At 36.5% G+C, this 14,344-nt stretch overlaps 1 protein-coding gene across 6 annotated transcripts in view; it reads left to right on the forward strand.

Moving 5' to 3' along the window:
• Window positions 1–1,751: 1,751 nt before the first annotated feature.
• The window catches only part of GABRG2 (gamma-aminobutyric acid type A receptor subunit gamma2), a gene marked incomplete at both ends in the record, with an annotated part of 129,366 nt that continues 116,773 nt past the window's right edge, over window positions 1,752–14,344 (forward strand). For all 6 annotated transcript variants that reach the window (XM_079702887.1, XM_079702888.1, XM_079702891.1 and 3 more), the window contains one exon: window positions 1,752–1,858. In XM_079702887.1, the coding sequence (XP_079559013.1) occupies window positions 1,752–1,858 (107 nt within the window). The remainder of the gene's footprint in view (window positions 1,859–14,344) is intronic.

Here is a 14,344-nt window from a genome sequence, read left to right on the forward strand (position 1 = left end):
CGGATTTGTATTTGTTCTGCCTCTAATTTAATCACCAGAAAAGAAGTCAGTTGGCTACTGCACGTGAATGCTGTTGTTGTTTTAACTGGATTTTGTTCAAAGGCCATAAAATAATTGCCTAAGTTCTAAAGGCATGCAGGTTTCCAGGCATGTCTGTTAGGGCTTTTTTGCTTCAGAATGTGTCTCCTCAGCCTCAAGGAAGCCACCAGTACTTCTCTCTGCTTTCCTTAAGTATATTTTAGGATTGTAGATGAAGTGTGCACCTACTCATCCCATGTTCTATTTCTATGCCTCCTGGACTCCTTACTCAAGTTCCCTACCTGGAAGACTTTCTTGTAGAAGAGGCACTGGTTTTGAAATGACTCCCTGCTATGTTCCAGGAAGGGATCTGATCGGTCCTCTTCACTTGTACTTCTACATGAACATCTTTACTTTGGTCTCAATTTTGCAGGAACCCTGAAACACTCCTCCACTTTCTTCTCCATGATGAGTGAATGGGATTTCCTCTGTGATGGATGAGCTAGGTTGGCATAAAGGGATATCTCCCATGTATCAGTATCCATGGTAACATTCTAGGCAAGAAGGCAGCATGCTAACACCACTCATCCACCCCAGAAATTTTCAGAATTGTCACCAAGCAGAGCAACAATAACAAAAGTCAAATTCCACAGAGCAAACAGAAATCCCTTTATATTGTTAAAGTCCTCTTGACCTTTGTCCAACCTCCTTTCAAAGAGTAGCCCCCTATTTTGTGGTCTATAGACTTTACTCAGGCAGCTATTTTCACGCATTTATTTTCTTCAACCTTCAAGAAGTTTGTATTTGTACATTTTCACTGCAGATGGAGAGCAGAAAAAGGAGTGAATACTGGGGATCGTAGATTCTTCTTGTTTTGTAATTCTATCCATGTTTTCTCCCTTCATTAAAATTGAAAATTCACCAAATCTCTTTTCTTACGGGATGGTTTACAGAGAAACAGCCAATCCTCCCCCTCCCTCTACAGTGTAACCATGATTTCTAATATGGCATGATTTTAAATAAGGATTCTTGGCAGATCTGAAGAGAGAAACCTTCTGTCGTTGGTGATATAGTATATGGTCTTCCTAAAGCACCTCTTGTCCCCATGAAAGCCCGTCCTTGCATACTTTTGTGTGCAGTAAAGGGTTAAAAGGCGCTGGAATGTGTTAATTCCTGCTGCAGCAGCGCGCATTGCTTCCACTTTGACCTCATAGTTAATCTGCGTGATAGTTAAATCACGCAGAGACTCGTGTATTTCTTTTAAACACACAGACACACACGCACACAGACACACACCTGCTGCCCTCTAAAAGAAAAATCAAAACAAATCAAACAAATAAACAAACCTCAATTGATGGACCCGGAGGAGTATGTGTGAGCGTGGGGGGCATGAGTATGTGTACGAGTGTGCATGCGTTTCCCTTTCCCTTATTTGTCTCCTGTGCGTCTCTCCCTGTACCCTCCCCCTGCCTCAATTATATTATTCCCGGGACTTGGAAGCTGCTCCCTGAGCTGACGCTTTGATGGTATCTGCAAGCGTTTGTGCTGATCTTATTTCTGCCCCCTGAATATTAATTCCCGAAGCTGCTAGCAATACAGCTCCCCAGTGACGGGACCTACTAGAGGCAGGTGGGGGGAGCCACCATCAGTTAATAAGCATAATAATAATACAAAGGGGAGGGATTCTTCTGCAACCTAGAGGCCAGAGGCAGGGGAGGAAAAAAAAAAAAGCGATGAGTTCGACAAATATATGGAGCACAGGAAGCTCAGTCTACTCGACTCCTGTATTTTCACAGAAAATGACGGTGTGGATTCTGCTCCTGCTATCGCTCTACCCGGGGTAAGATATGCCCTTTCCGGCGTCGTTTTGTTTCAGAGAGGTTGGGGGAAGGGGTGGGGACAGCGGAACTCGGGAGACCACCCAGATTTAAAAGACTCTTATAGGATTTGGGGCTTTGTAATTTAGGGGAATGTGAATATTTGGGGCGGGAAAAAGGAGGGAGGAAAGGGAAAGGTCACTTTCATTTATTTATTAATTTATTGGATTTTCTTTATTTGTTTTAGAATGGAAAAGCTAACGTCATAAAGACTTTGTGTTTGGGGAGCAGCATTTTGATAGTACTGCGGTCTGATGTCTAGGTGGGCTGTGCTGATACATGCCGGCATTTGAGGCCATGTTGGAGGCGTTTGGGTGCGGGTCTGGAGGAGAAAACTGCAGATGGGGTCCTGGCGCACACCCGGGAGACGTGTGTGTGTGTGTGTGTGTGTGTGTGTGTGTGTGTGCGCGTGCGGGGATGGTTTCTGTTCCTGTATCCAAAGTATTGCCTGCTCCTGCACCTGGGCATTCTTAAGATCAGCCAGCCAGGTTTTCTATCCAGCCCCATTGACTTGGCTGCAGACTCCCTGGTGGGCTAAAAGGGTTCAGCACCAGGGACAGCAGTCCTGTCAGGGCCAAATGGAAGGAGGCTTGTCTAATCCCACGGGACAACTTTACATCTACACAGGACATCGTTATAGTATAGACAGAAGGCCGATGGAGCCAAGGAGCACTAGTGACGTCTGGGGACCCTGCTCTGATTATCCCTAACCCCTCCTTGAGATAGGAGGGGCATTGCTGGGCATGGGGTAGAGAATGTAGTTAATCAGTGCATGGAGGGGGATATATGTCTGGAAAAGAGTTGGCTTTGCTGCAGTGTTGAAAAATATGCTGAGCCAGGTGAATGTGATGCCAAAATTGTGAAGTTATGCATTAATGTCTTAGAGCCTTGTTGCACTGAATAGAAAAGATGGGAAAAGGGGGTGGTGGATTTCCCAAAATCCTGAGCAGGTGTGTGTTGCGAAGTGTTTTGCACCTGAATTTTTTTGAACTTCCCTGCACCAGAGGTATCAAAGAACTATCCCTTCACATATAGTTCATCATTTATCCACCCACCAAAACAACCCCCCTGCCCAACACGTACCATCAGGATTTCCGGAGGTCCATTGTACTTATATTACTTGCACTCTTCTATACTGTCACTTTGAAATAAAGCTGTAAAAATATTACCCCAAATCTGCTCAAAAAGAAAGAAAGAAAGAAAAACTAGCTATAGAAGAAATCAAGCCATTGCCCTAAGGTTTTCCTGGGAGTTGACACTCTTATGTAGTAGTTGTAACAAAGGGAGATAAAAGGGATGGGGGTTAAAAGATTATTTTATTTTATTGAAAATTTCTAGTTAACTTCACTGGTCCTCCATTCTCTAGGGTAGGTAATGAGGAGGTACAGATTTCAGTAAAAAAGAGACCCAAGCAAAAAAGGACTGAAAGTCTCTCTTTGGAGTCTTTGGAGTTTCCAAGCAAAGAGAGGGGCCTGGTTAAATCTACCAGCACTTTTCATACCTTCCTCCTTTACTATAAAAATAGAATATATTTTCTTTAAGAGTGTAAGATTAAGTAGTTTTCTCAGAAGAAGGCTTTTTACTGGAAATGGTTTATGTGTAATACATTTTAGTGGAATACTGGAAAAACAGTGCTTTTAATTATAATTTGCACACATATTTTACTATTTAATGTTGTATGTAACTCTTAATTTGTTTCAGACATTAGAGAATTTATAGTTACTTGTTGATAGGAAACATCATTCTCATGTTCTTACCATTTATGAAACCTGTGGATTAAAATCTAGTCAAGACATAGGGAAATATGTCTTTCCTTCTTACACACTTACATCCATCTTAGTAAACAACTTTATAACTGAATAGATGAGAATATTTTTATATATTTTACTCCAGTGGTCTTATTTTAACCTAAAATGTGCAATTTTATTATTTTTCCTAATACTATCATATTTAAGATGTCTTCTTATTGCACCTTTTCCAATTATCATATAAAAAGTAATACTTAGTGATACATTTTAATTTTCAATTCTTATCATAGTAGCTTAGATGAGCTTTTTAAACAACTCTAAATAATGGGAGTTATGTGTCATATAAACTCTCCAATAGGAGGATATTCACATTTTCTCAGTAATAACAGAATAGAGTCATTGCAGTTTGGTGCAGAGAATGTGATCAGAGTTTCAGTTTGCTGCAATCCCATTTAAAAAAAAAAAGCCATTTGAATGGCTGAATAGAGCTGGATGAAAATAGGAGCTTTGATCTCTGAAGCTGATCTTGAAGAAAGACAAGTGACTAGAAAAATGTGGGATTCTGGGAGCAGTTTGAAAAAGGCTTTTTGGGTAAACAGTGGTAGTAGAACTACCTAGAAACTTGAAGGGAAATTAAAAAAAAAAAAAAAAAAAAAAGAGGGCCTCCCTGGTGGCGCAGTGGTTGAGAGTCCGCCTGCCGATGCAGGGGATACGGGTTCGTGCCCCGGTCTGGGAGGATCCCATATGCCGCGGAGCGGCTGGGCCCGTGAGCCATGGCTGCTGAGCCTGCGCATCCGGAGCCTGTGCTCCGCAACGGGAGAGGCCACAACAGTGAGAGGCCCGCATACCACAAAAAAAAAAAAAAAAAAAAAAAAAAAAAAAAAAAAAAAAAAAAAAAAAAAAAAAAAGAAACATTTAAGTAACTTTACATAACTCCAAAGAATATTTTTCACTCTCATTAAAATGACTAAATTCTTTAGATTGTGTCTCTACAAAAGTAATACAAAGAGGAATATGAAGCATTGGAGTGAGGATGTTAATAGCTAATATCTCTTCTTATATGTGGGATAGTTAATTTCTGAAACTGAAAACTATCTAAACTGCCACATATCTTATATACAAGGCTATCATAGAAATGGTCTGGGAAACTTGCTAAAGTTGTATGATTCTTGAACCAAACAAGCTTGTTATTTACTATCCTTCCAAATTCTCCACTTGGTTTTATATGAAAAAGAAAAATGAAATCACTTCCTCAGCATATTTAATTTCTTATAGACATAACATTTCAAATAGTCTACCCTGAGGCAAACATCTATCTGGAAAAAAAAAAAATTATCACCCAGTGTTCCCTAGGATCCAGCTGCCCACTACCCTCTAGACAAAATATCTCGATTGTAGGCAGGAATTTAAAAATTAGCTTTTAATTTAAATTCGTTACATAAGTGTCTCTGATATCCTAGACTCAGTTTAGAATACCTAATCTCAAAATGATTAAATTACAGAATATTTAGTGATAGAGGTCTCTGTTCTCCATATTTTAACATTTGCTTCATATCAAGGATTTCTGCTCAAATTGGAAGAATGTTAAGACTGACTTTAGAGGCTTTATCTTTGTTGAAAATATTATTTTACTAGGGTTGTGGCTGCTTCTCACCATCATAACTTCGTAGTCATTCCAAGACAGACTTTCCACAGCTTAAGTACAAGTCGGCTTTATTGGAATGACATATACTTGTTGAAGGGGAACAGAATTTGCCAACCCAAAATATGCCTCTTTGGCATAAGAATTATTTAAGGCTGATTATTTTTAAGAAACAGCAGATACAGGTAAAGCTTAAAACTGAGTGGAAGTTACCCTTTTGTAAGAGGCATTCACGTTTATAATGGAAATCTCCATTTTTAAGGGTGTCTCCCTCCCTGTACCAGAAAGAAGAGTTTGGCTAAATACCTAGAAACTTACCAATGGTGAAGGCAGGGACTTACATCTGCCTAACAACCATCCCCTGTTGACTGTGCTTTACTTAATAACCTCCCATAACTGGCTTCCCCTACTCCCAACATCTTTTGTCTTTAGCTGGAGATGGTATTTAAGATGATGGCTTGGGCCATTTGAAGGATTTACTCAGCTTTCTGGGTATCTCCCATGTATACAGGAAATATACATGTTATTACTTTTCTGTTTTTTTTTTTCTTTTCCTCTTGTGAATCTTTTATTACAAGGATGTCTCAACCAAGAACCTAGAAGAGTAGAAGGAAAATTATTTTTCCTCCCCTACATGGTCATCCAAATTACTTCTGCTGAATTCAGTGATCACAGAAGATTGGTAAAAAGTTATAATTAGTGCAGTTCAGGAATTGTTTGACCACCCAGGTATCAGAACAATTTAAAAATTCAGGATTTCATTTGGGATGGGCACATTACCTATTCAGGTAAATGTGAAAGAAAGAATTCATCCTCTGCTACTGGGTTAGAAGAGATCCATGTAACATCTTCAAAGTCAGAAACCAGATAGTCACAATACAATATTTTCAGACTTTCCAATCTATTTGTGTCATGTATATACATACACTGAATCAAAATTTTTAAATATGTAAATATTAACATATAATAGATTTTAATTAACATATACAAAAGTTATATAATATATTTTAAATGCATAAAATATAATTATATTATACATATACACACACACACACACACAATTTTTACTAAAATCTGCGACATAGTTGTTGTCAACCACATTCGACAGACTTGGAAACCAAGATTATAGAGAGATTAAATGACTTGTTTAAAGGTAACAGATAATTAGAAGTAACATCAAATAATGATAATTATGCATGTGGATAGAAATAGAGTCCTATAATGATAGGTGTATACATTTATATATACTTCCTACCATCCTGGGGTTCCTTCCTGGGTCCCTTGGTGGGTGCTTTCCAGGAACCAGGACATGTTTCTCACTCCAGTCAGCAGCACTAATCAACCCGCCCCACCTCGTGCCCCCGCCATAGTTTGCAGCAAGTCACTGTGAGTTCCACGCATGACCTGCCAACAGTGTTGATGCAACTGGAGCTTTCTCCCTTCTGTAGCGCCCCTCCCCCCCAACTCAGCACTTACCCAGTACTTTTCACCACTTTGCCCCAGACCCCTTCTCCCATAGCAGGATCTCAGAAGGTCTTTCACCTCCCTCCCTTGTCTCTTGGGCCATAGCCACTCTGATCTCAGTGTATCTTTTGCTAAATACACTTTTTCTGTATAAATAAAAAAATGATTTGGAACTGTTCTCTGAAAAAATATTGTAAAATGTATATATACATACAAGATAATGATAACTGATTATATTTTAGATCTGTCACTAATGATCTTCTGAATTTTATTTTGTGTTTTCTGTTTTATTTCTTCTGAATTTTTTGATCAGTTTCATTTCATCAGTACTGTTTGCTCGTAAGTGTAGTAACTAGACTAGATTATTAAGATACCAATCAATTTTAGTTTTTATAATTATCTGATTTCACCTTCATATAATAGAAGTTAGATACCTTACATCCAGTCAGCCCACTGAATAAATTAAAATGTTGAATCTAGATAGTAGTGTGGTTTGAGGTCCTCAGTCCCATCAGTCACTCCATTTTTAAATTTACCTCACAATTTTGATTGAAAGCTCTAAACAGATATGCTTAGAAATAATCCACTCTTCAGTTGTTTCATGAGTTTAATAACATGTTAAATGATATTATTTAGTCCCTGGGGGAAAATACATTAAGAAAGTATATTTTCTTAATGGTTATGTGTAAATAAAGCATAGTTTAATCTGCAATTCAGTCATTACCCAGAAATTTAACTACTACTTGTCATCCCATTTTCAAAGAAGAAACTTTGTCCTCCACTGAGAAAATTTATAGGATAATTTGCTCAATGTTGTCCCATAGTTTTCCTACAGAAATTCTATATTGAGGCAACCATACTGAATATTAAAGTAGAAATAATGTTACTGTTTCAATATCTGGATATCTCTATCTTCAATATATAGATATTTAAAGTTGACATTTTTAATCACCTCAGTCAAACGAGCAACAGCTTGATTAACTGTGGCACGTGAAAACTTAATATCAAAGTGCTTAAGTTTTAATTTCTAGAGGAATAAAAAGTTACACATTTTAGAAATTAAGGCTTTATTTTTTTTTCTGAGAATGTTTTCATGCACGTTTTTATTCTCTCTATAGCTTTGTAAGTGAGATGAGGAAGATAACATTTTACCTTGTCCAAGTCTTCTTGAATGTTGGTTGTAGAGCAAGGGTTGAGACTTCCCCAGCCACATTCCTAGTTCAATACACCACACCACTCAACAATAGTCACCCTTTTTCTTTGTAAAAGTTAGAAAATACTTGGATTGTTTTGAGGTGTAAAAGGCTTCTCCAGTTTGCTTTACTGGGAAAGTTATTTGCTATTCATTTCTTCCATATTCTAGAGAATACACATCTTTTAAAAGGAAATAAAAACCTCCTTTTAAGTTATACATTTGTGGCTTAGGGTAAAAATAAAATTTAACTCAAAATCATATTAATCCCCACTGTATTATGAAATAAGAGGGCAAAATATGGTAATAATTCTATATTATTATAAAAATCATTATGGAACTCTATAGATAAAGTACCATGTAAATGCTAAGTAAATAGTGCTGATATTACATTCTCCACCCATTCATAAAGAAAACCATCTGAATACCAAATAACATAATAGTGAGGAAAATAAAGAATGCTTTTTAAGCAAAGGTCCTTTGTAATAATTGAAACCCTGCCATTAACTCAAGTATAGTAGTAGAACCAAAGTCTATGTGGTGAGACAGATAAATATCAAGTTCTGTAATTTATTTAAGCATATTTAAATAGAATGGCCAAAACAAACTGAATATAACTTTTCAGTGTTATCTTCGTAGGAAGAAATAAATGACTTACTCTTATTTATGATCTTTTGTGCAGGTTAACAGTCCCTTTATATAAACTGCTTTTGAAAACACATTTGAAATACAATAAGTGAGGGGAAAAACTCTAGATATAAACTGTAGAAATGAATTAATTCTTAATTCATTAAAGGAATAGTATTGCAGCCAGGTCTGTTCTAGGAACTGGGTATATAATTATGGGGCAAAAGTCTTGATGTCCGCCATCATAGAGTTTGCAATCTCATGGGGTGGCAGGCAATGATCAAACCGATATACAAATAATTATTAAGTTTTAACTCAGGTAAATGCTACACAGGAAAGTCATACAGTGCTATGAGAGAATATATCAGCTTTCTAACTTGATGAAAGCATAGGCTAGAGAAACTGAGTGAGATCCACAAACTAGCTGAAACTGATCTACAATCATCTAATTGGTCAGTTTTAATATTTCACCATTCTTTTCTTGGTTATAATAGTCTTTGCTGGATTTTTTGCCCTTGGTTGAAGAGGTTGTCACTTGAAAAGTGAATGGTATTTTCGGGGAAGAAAAGTGGTGAAATTTTTTTTAATGTTCTGAAAACTATTTTTCTTTACTATTTAAAAAATTATGTAATAGGCAAGAACTATATTAAGGATAATTAAATAAAGTAACATGTCATTTATGACATTATTTTAACACAAACTAAATTTACTAACCAATGGCCAGTTGATGGGCTTTTGCTCCACTCACCCCTGTCCAGTAGGTCTTCAAGTTATATATGCATAAAAGTAGATCTGTTTTCCTACCACCACCTCCAACTGAGACATCTTCTCTGATTCTTTGTCAATCCAATATAAATAGTCAACTACAATCAAACAGGGGGAAAAAACACATGACCATCTTAAATATAAATACCAGTTGTGAACGTCAATTAATTTCAGACTTGGATATAATATGATAAGAAAAATACAGTGAATATTTTGGGGATTTTAGAATTACATAAAAAATGCACTGTGTATGACCTATAAAAATGTGTACAGAAGTAGACCCGACACCTTGTGGGATCTCGGTTCCCCAACCAGGGATTGAACCTGGGCCACTGCAGTGAAAGCCTGGAATCCTAACAGTTAGGCTACCAGGGAACTCCCGCAGTGACTTTTCAATATTGATAAATTATAATCTTTCAGCAAGAGAATAGATGCTAGTAATTATATGTTAATAAATTTCAACTTTTTAAAAAAAATCTATTTTATCTATTGTCTTCCAGTATCCCCCTTCATCTTATTCTTAGAATTAGCAAGTATGTATTTAGTTCCTTTCAAATAATCATCATTCTGAAAGGAAGATGATGTCCTATACTCATACACATACACACAAATCTGCAACTTTGGATAATGCCCTTTCTAATCTCATAAAAGAATACTTTTCCCATTGTATTAAAGAGATTGAGTAAATATATATTCTTCTTAACAAGATACTTTAAATCTGAGGTAGTATTCAGATATTTCCTGTTTTTAATAGAAAAGTAATTTTCCTTAGTATTTCTTAGAGGGAAAATTTAAAGTGATAATTTTTAAAGTCAATAACAACATCTCAGTGATTCCAGGTAAAAATTATCATTTAACTAAATTACCTCCTTTTAACTTAACTTTATGAATAAAAATCTGCATTCTTTATTTTAAAATTAATTCTTAATAATTTTCAGAAAAAAATTGTTGAATTTTAAAAAAGTGTACATTTGAAACTAATTATTCTTCATTAAATTCCACAACAAATTATTTAATTACTTAAATTATTTAAATAATTACTTCATAACCTTCATAAACCCATACTTTATTAATCAAGTTATTAGAAATTATAAAAACTTAGATACTTTTAGTTTATTCTACATCCAAGTAAATTTTTCATTATTTTATTTTATTTTTTTACTTTTTATTTTATTTTATATTGGAGTATCATTGATTAACAATGTTGTGTTAGTTTTAGGTGTACAGCAAAGTGATTTAGTTATACATATATAAGTATCTATTCTTCTTCAAATTCTTTTCCCATTTAGGTTATTATAGAATATTGAGCAGAGTTCCCTGTGCCATGCAGTAGGTCCTTGTTGGTTATTTTATATATAGCAGTGTGTACGTGTCAATCCCAAAGTCCCTATCTACCCCTCCCCCCACGTTTCCCTCTGGTAGCCATAACTTTGTTCTCTAAGTCTGTAAGTCTGTTTCTGTTTTGTAAATAAGTTCATTTGTATCATTTTTTTTAGATTCTGCATATAAGTGATAGCATATGATATTTGTCTTTGTCTGATTTACCTTGCTTAGTATGATAATCTCCAGGTCCATATATGTTGCTATAAATACCATTATTTCATTTTTTTAATGGCTGAGTAATATTCCATTGTATATATGTACCACATCTTCTTTATCCATTCATCTGTCAATGGACATTTAAGTTGCTTCCATGTCTTGGCTATTGTAAACAGTGCTGCAATGAACACTGGGGTGCACATATCCTTTCAAACCATGTTTTTTCCAGATATATGCCCAGGAGTGGGATTGCTAGATCATAAGGTAGTTCTGTTTTTAGCTTTTAGGAACCTCCATACTGTTCTCCATAGTGGCTGCACCAATTTACATTCCCACCAACAGCGTGGGAAGGTTCCCTTTTCTCCACACCCTCTAGATCATTTATTGTTGACTTTTTGATGATGGCCATTCTGACTGGTGTGGTGAGGTGATATCTCATTGTATTGATGGTTTTGATTTGCATTTCTCTAATAATTGGCAATGTTGAGAATTTTTCATGTGCCTCTTGGCCATCTGTATGACTTCTTTGGAGAAGTGTCTATTTAGGTCTTCTGTCCACTTTTTTTATTGCGTTGTTTGTTTTTTTGATTTTGAGCGGCATGCTGTTTGCTGTTGGTATATTTTAGAGATTAATCCCTTGTCGGTGGCATCGTTAGCAAATATTTTCTCCCATTCTGTAGGTTGTCTCTTCATTTTGTTTGTGGTTTCCTTTGCTGTGCAAAAGTTTTTGAGTTTAATTAGGTCCCATTTGTTTATTTTTATTTTTATTTTCATTACTCTAGGAGATGGATCGAAAAAGATATTGCTGCAATTTATGTCAGAGTGTTCTGCCTATGTTTTCCTCTAAGAGTTTTACAGTATCTGGTCTTACGTTTAGGTCTTTAATCCATTTGGAGTTTATTTTTGTGTATGGTATAATTTATAAACTAAATTATCTTTGGGAAGTCCCTTAACCCTATAACCACCATTTGTTTTATATCTGTAAGACATTTAATTGATATTGGTATATTGTAGTATGTAATGTTTACCCCTAAAAATGTGGAGAGTGAATGATAACAGAAATACAGCCATGTTTAAATGTTATTATTAATTAAAAATCTTTAATTTTATGCCTTCTATTATGAAATGATACTTAAAATATGCCTGAATTTTCCAGTAACTGATTTATTGAAAACGCTGGATTTAGATAGCTATGGTCTAGAAATTATGATTCTCTTTAAATGTCATCTATTGAATCTCTCTTCCCCACACCTGGACAATACCTAACGTAAAAGCAATGAATTTTCCATTCATTTTAGAGTTTATAATGATCTCATTTTCAGGTATCAAAGTCTCATCTAAATTGATCCTTCAAACTCTCACTCACTTTAAATTTTTTTCTGTTCTCTGATCAGCCCTGACCTAAGATTTCTGCTGCCTGCCTGACACTATTTCTTCATTTTTTTGTTAGGCTCCTCTTCTCTTTTTATTATGCTGCTTTTGGCTTTTTCAAGATTAGAGTGGAGGGAGGAAGGACAGTTACCTTCGCGGAAAGATCTTATTGTACTCTCTGGGTGAAAAATGCCTAAATGTTTAGTCGTTCTTTCATGGGGTGTTGGATGGATTCTATGGAGCTAACCCTCTTTCTCCTTCCTCCTCCTGGGGACCTTTAGAATTGCACTCTTCCCTGACATGGGTCATGCTGTATGGGGGCTTGATGTTTTATGACAGGCCCTCAGCTCCACTCTAAAGACACATCTACCCTGACTTTCTACTAGCATTTTCTTGCCAAATAGACTGTTTTTCTGGCATCCATTTATTTAGCTCAGGAGGAATGAGTGAATGAAAAACAAACTCAGGAAAATTGCTTGTCAGCTTCAGAAAGTGAAGGTCTTTTTCTCACTCAGATTCACTATTGGGATTGTTCAAACCAGCCTATCACCTTTAGACATTTTCAGGAAAAAATCAGGCTACATTAGTCATTTGGACTGCTTAAATTATAGAGACCACAGGCCAAATTTTGCTATCTACCCTCTGTTCAAACAGCATTAAGAAGCAGATATGCAAGTTTTCTGTTTTGGGTAGAGATAGCAATTACCCCTGTTAGTCTCCCCTAAATGGTAGACATCAATGAATGGGTTTCTTGACTTTGTTTTCCAGTTGCCTTGAGGTGGAGGTGGAACATGTATCACTGTGAGGAGGGGATATGAAACTGCACAGTTCTTCCTACACTTAGGCCAATAAACTTTTTCCACAAGAACTACTCTCTTATTGAATCCTTAAACTTCTATTTTACGGCCCCAAAGTAGGTGAAGGAAAAAGAACCCAGGACTGGTTTTTGGCCTTCTCTAGCAAATTCTGCCTCTTCTTGGCAGCCTACCACATTTGTGTTAAATGAGAGTATAACACTTCTCACTTATTTTTCTCAGTTCTGGGACATCAGTTATGATAACAGTGGAGAAAGTATGTTTAATATTACGTTACCCATGCAATTCATTTTTTCCTGATATCCACTAGTTAATTCACCTTCTTCAAATCTTTGCTCAAATATTGCCTTCTCAGTGCCTACACTGATTACTCAGTGTAATACTGCAAACGTCCCTCAACCCTATACTCACAATTCCACTTATTCTCTTCTGTGTTTTACCTTTCCTTAGTCTTCAGTAATTAAGTAGAAAATTTTTTATTATGTAGCTTACTGATTTATTTTTTCACTTTTTATTTTCTGTCTTATTCAGCTAGAATCCAGGATTAATGAGAGCAGAGATGCTATTTCTTCCACTGTTATACTCCAGGCTTTTAGAGAAGTGTCTTGCTTCTAATAGATGTTCAATAATTACTGTTTAATTAAATAATAAAAACTGCATCTCCTTTTCCCTGAAATTTATCTTCTCTTAAAAAAGGAAAAAAGGTACTTCCCTGGTGGCACAGTGGTTAAGAATCTGCCTGCCAATGCAGGGGACACGGGTTCGAGCCCTGGTCTGAGAAGATCCCACATGCCACGGAGCAACTAAGCCCGTGTGCCACAACTACTGAGCCTGCGCTCTAGAGCCCGCAAGCTACAACTACTGAGCCCATGTGCCGCAACTACTGAAGCACGTGCGCCTAGAGCCTGTGCTATGCAACAAAGACAAGCCACCACAATGAGAAGCCTGCACACCACAATGAAGAGTAGCCCACTCTCGCCGCAACTAGAGAAAGCCCGCACTCAGCAACGAAGACCCAACACAGCCAAAAATATATAAGTAAAGTAATTAATTAATTTAAAAAAAAAGGAAAAAAGAAGAATCTTTTCCATAGCACCTCACTCTAAGTTCAGCATATATGGCTGGTGACTAAAACAAAAAAACAAACAAACAAGTCCTACAGAATCGTGTAGTCCTTAAGAGCATAAGCTATGGAGCCACGCTTGACCAGGATTCATATTTCTACCCTTGACATTTACTACTTGATGGCCTCAGTAAATTTATTAACTGCATTCATCCTTAGTATC

Source organism: Hyperoodon ampullatus, assembly GCF_949752795.1.
Source record: "Hyperoodon ampullatus genome assembly, chromosome: 4".
In the NCBI taxonomy this organism is placed as follows: domain Eukaryota; kingdom Metazoa; phylum Chordata; class Mammalia; order Artiodactyla; family Ziphiidae; genus Hyperoodon; species Hyperoodon ampullatus.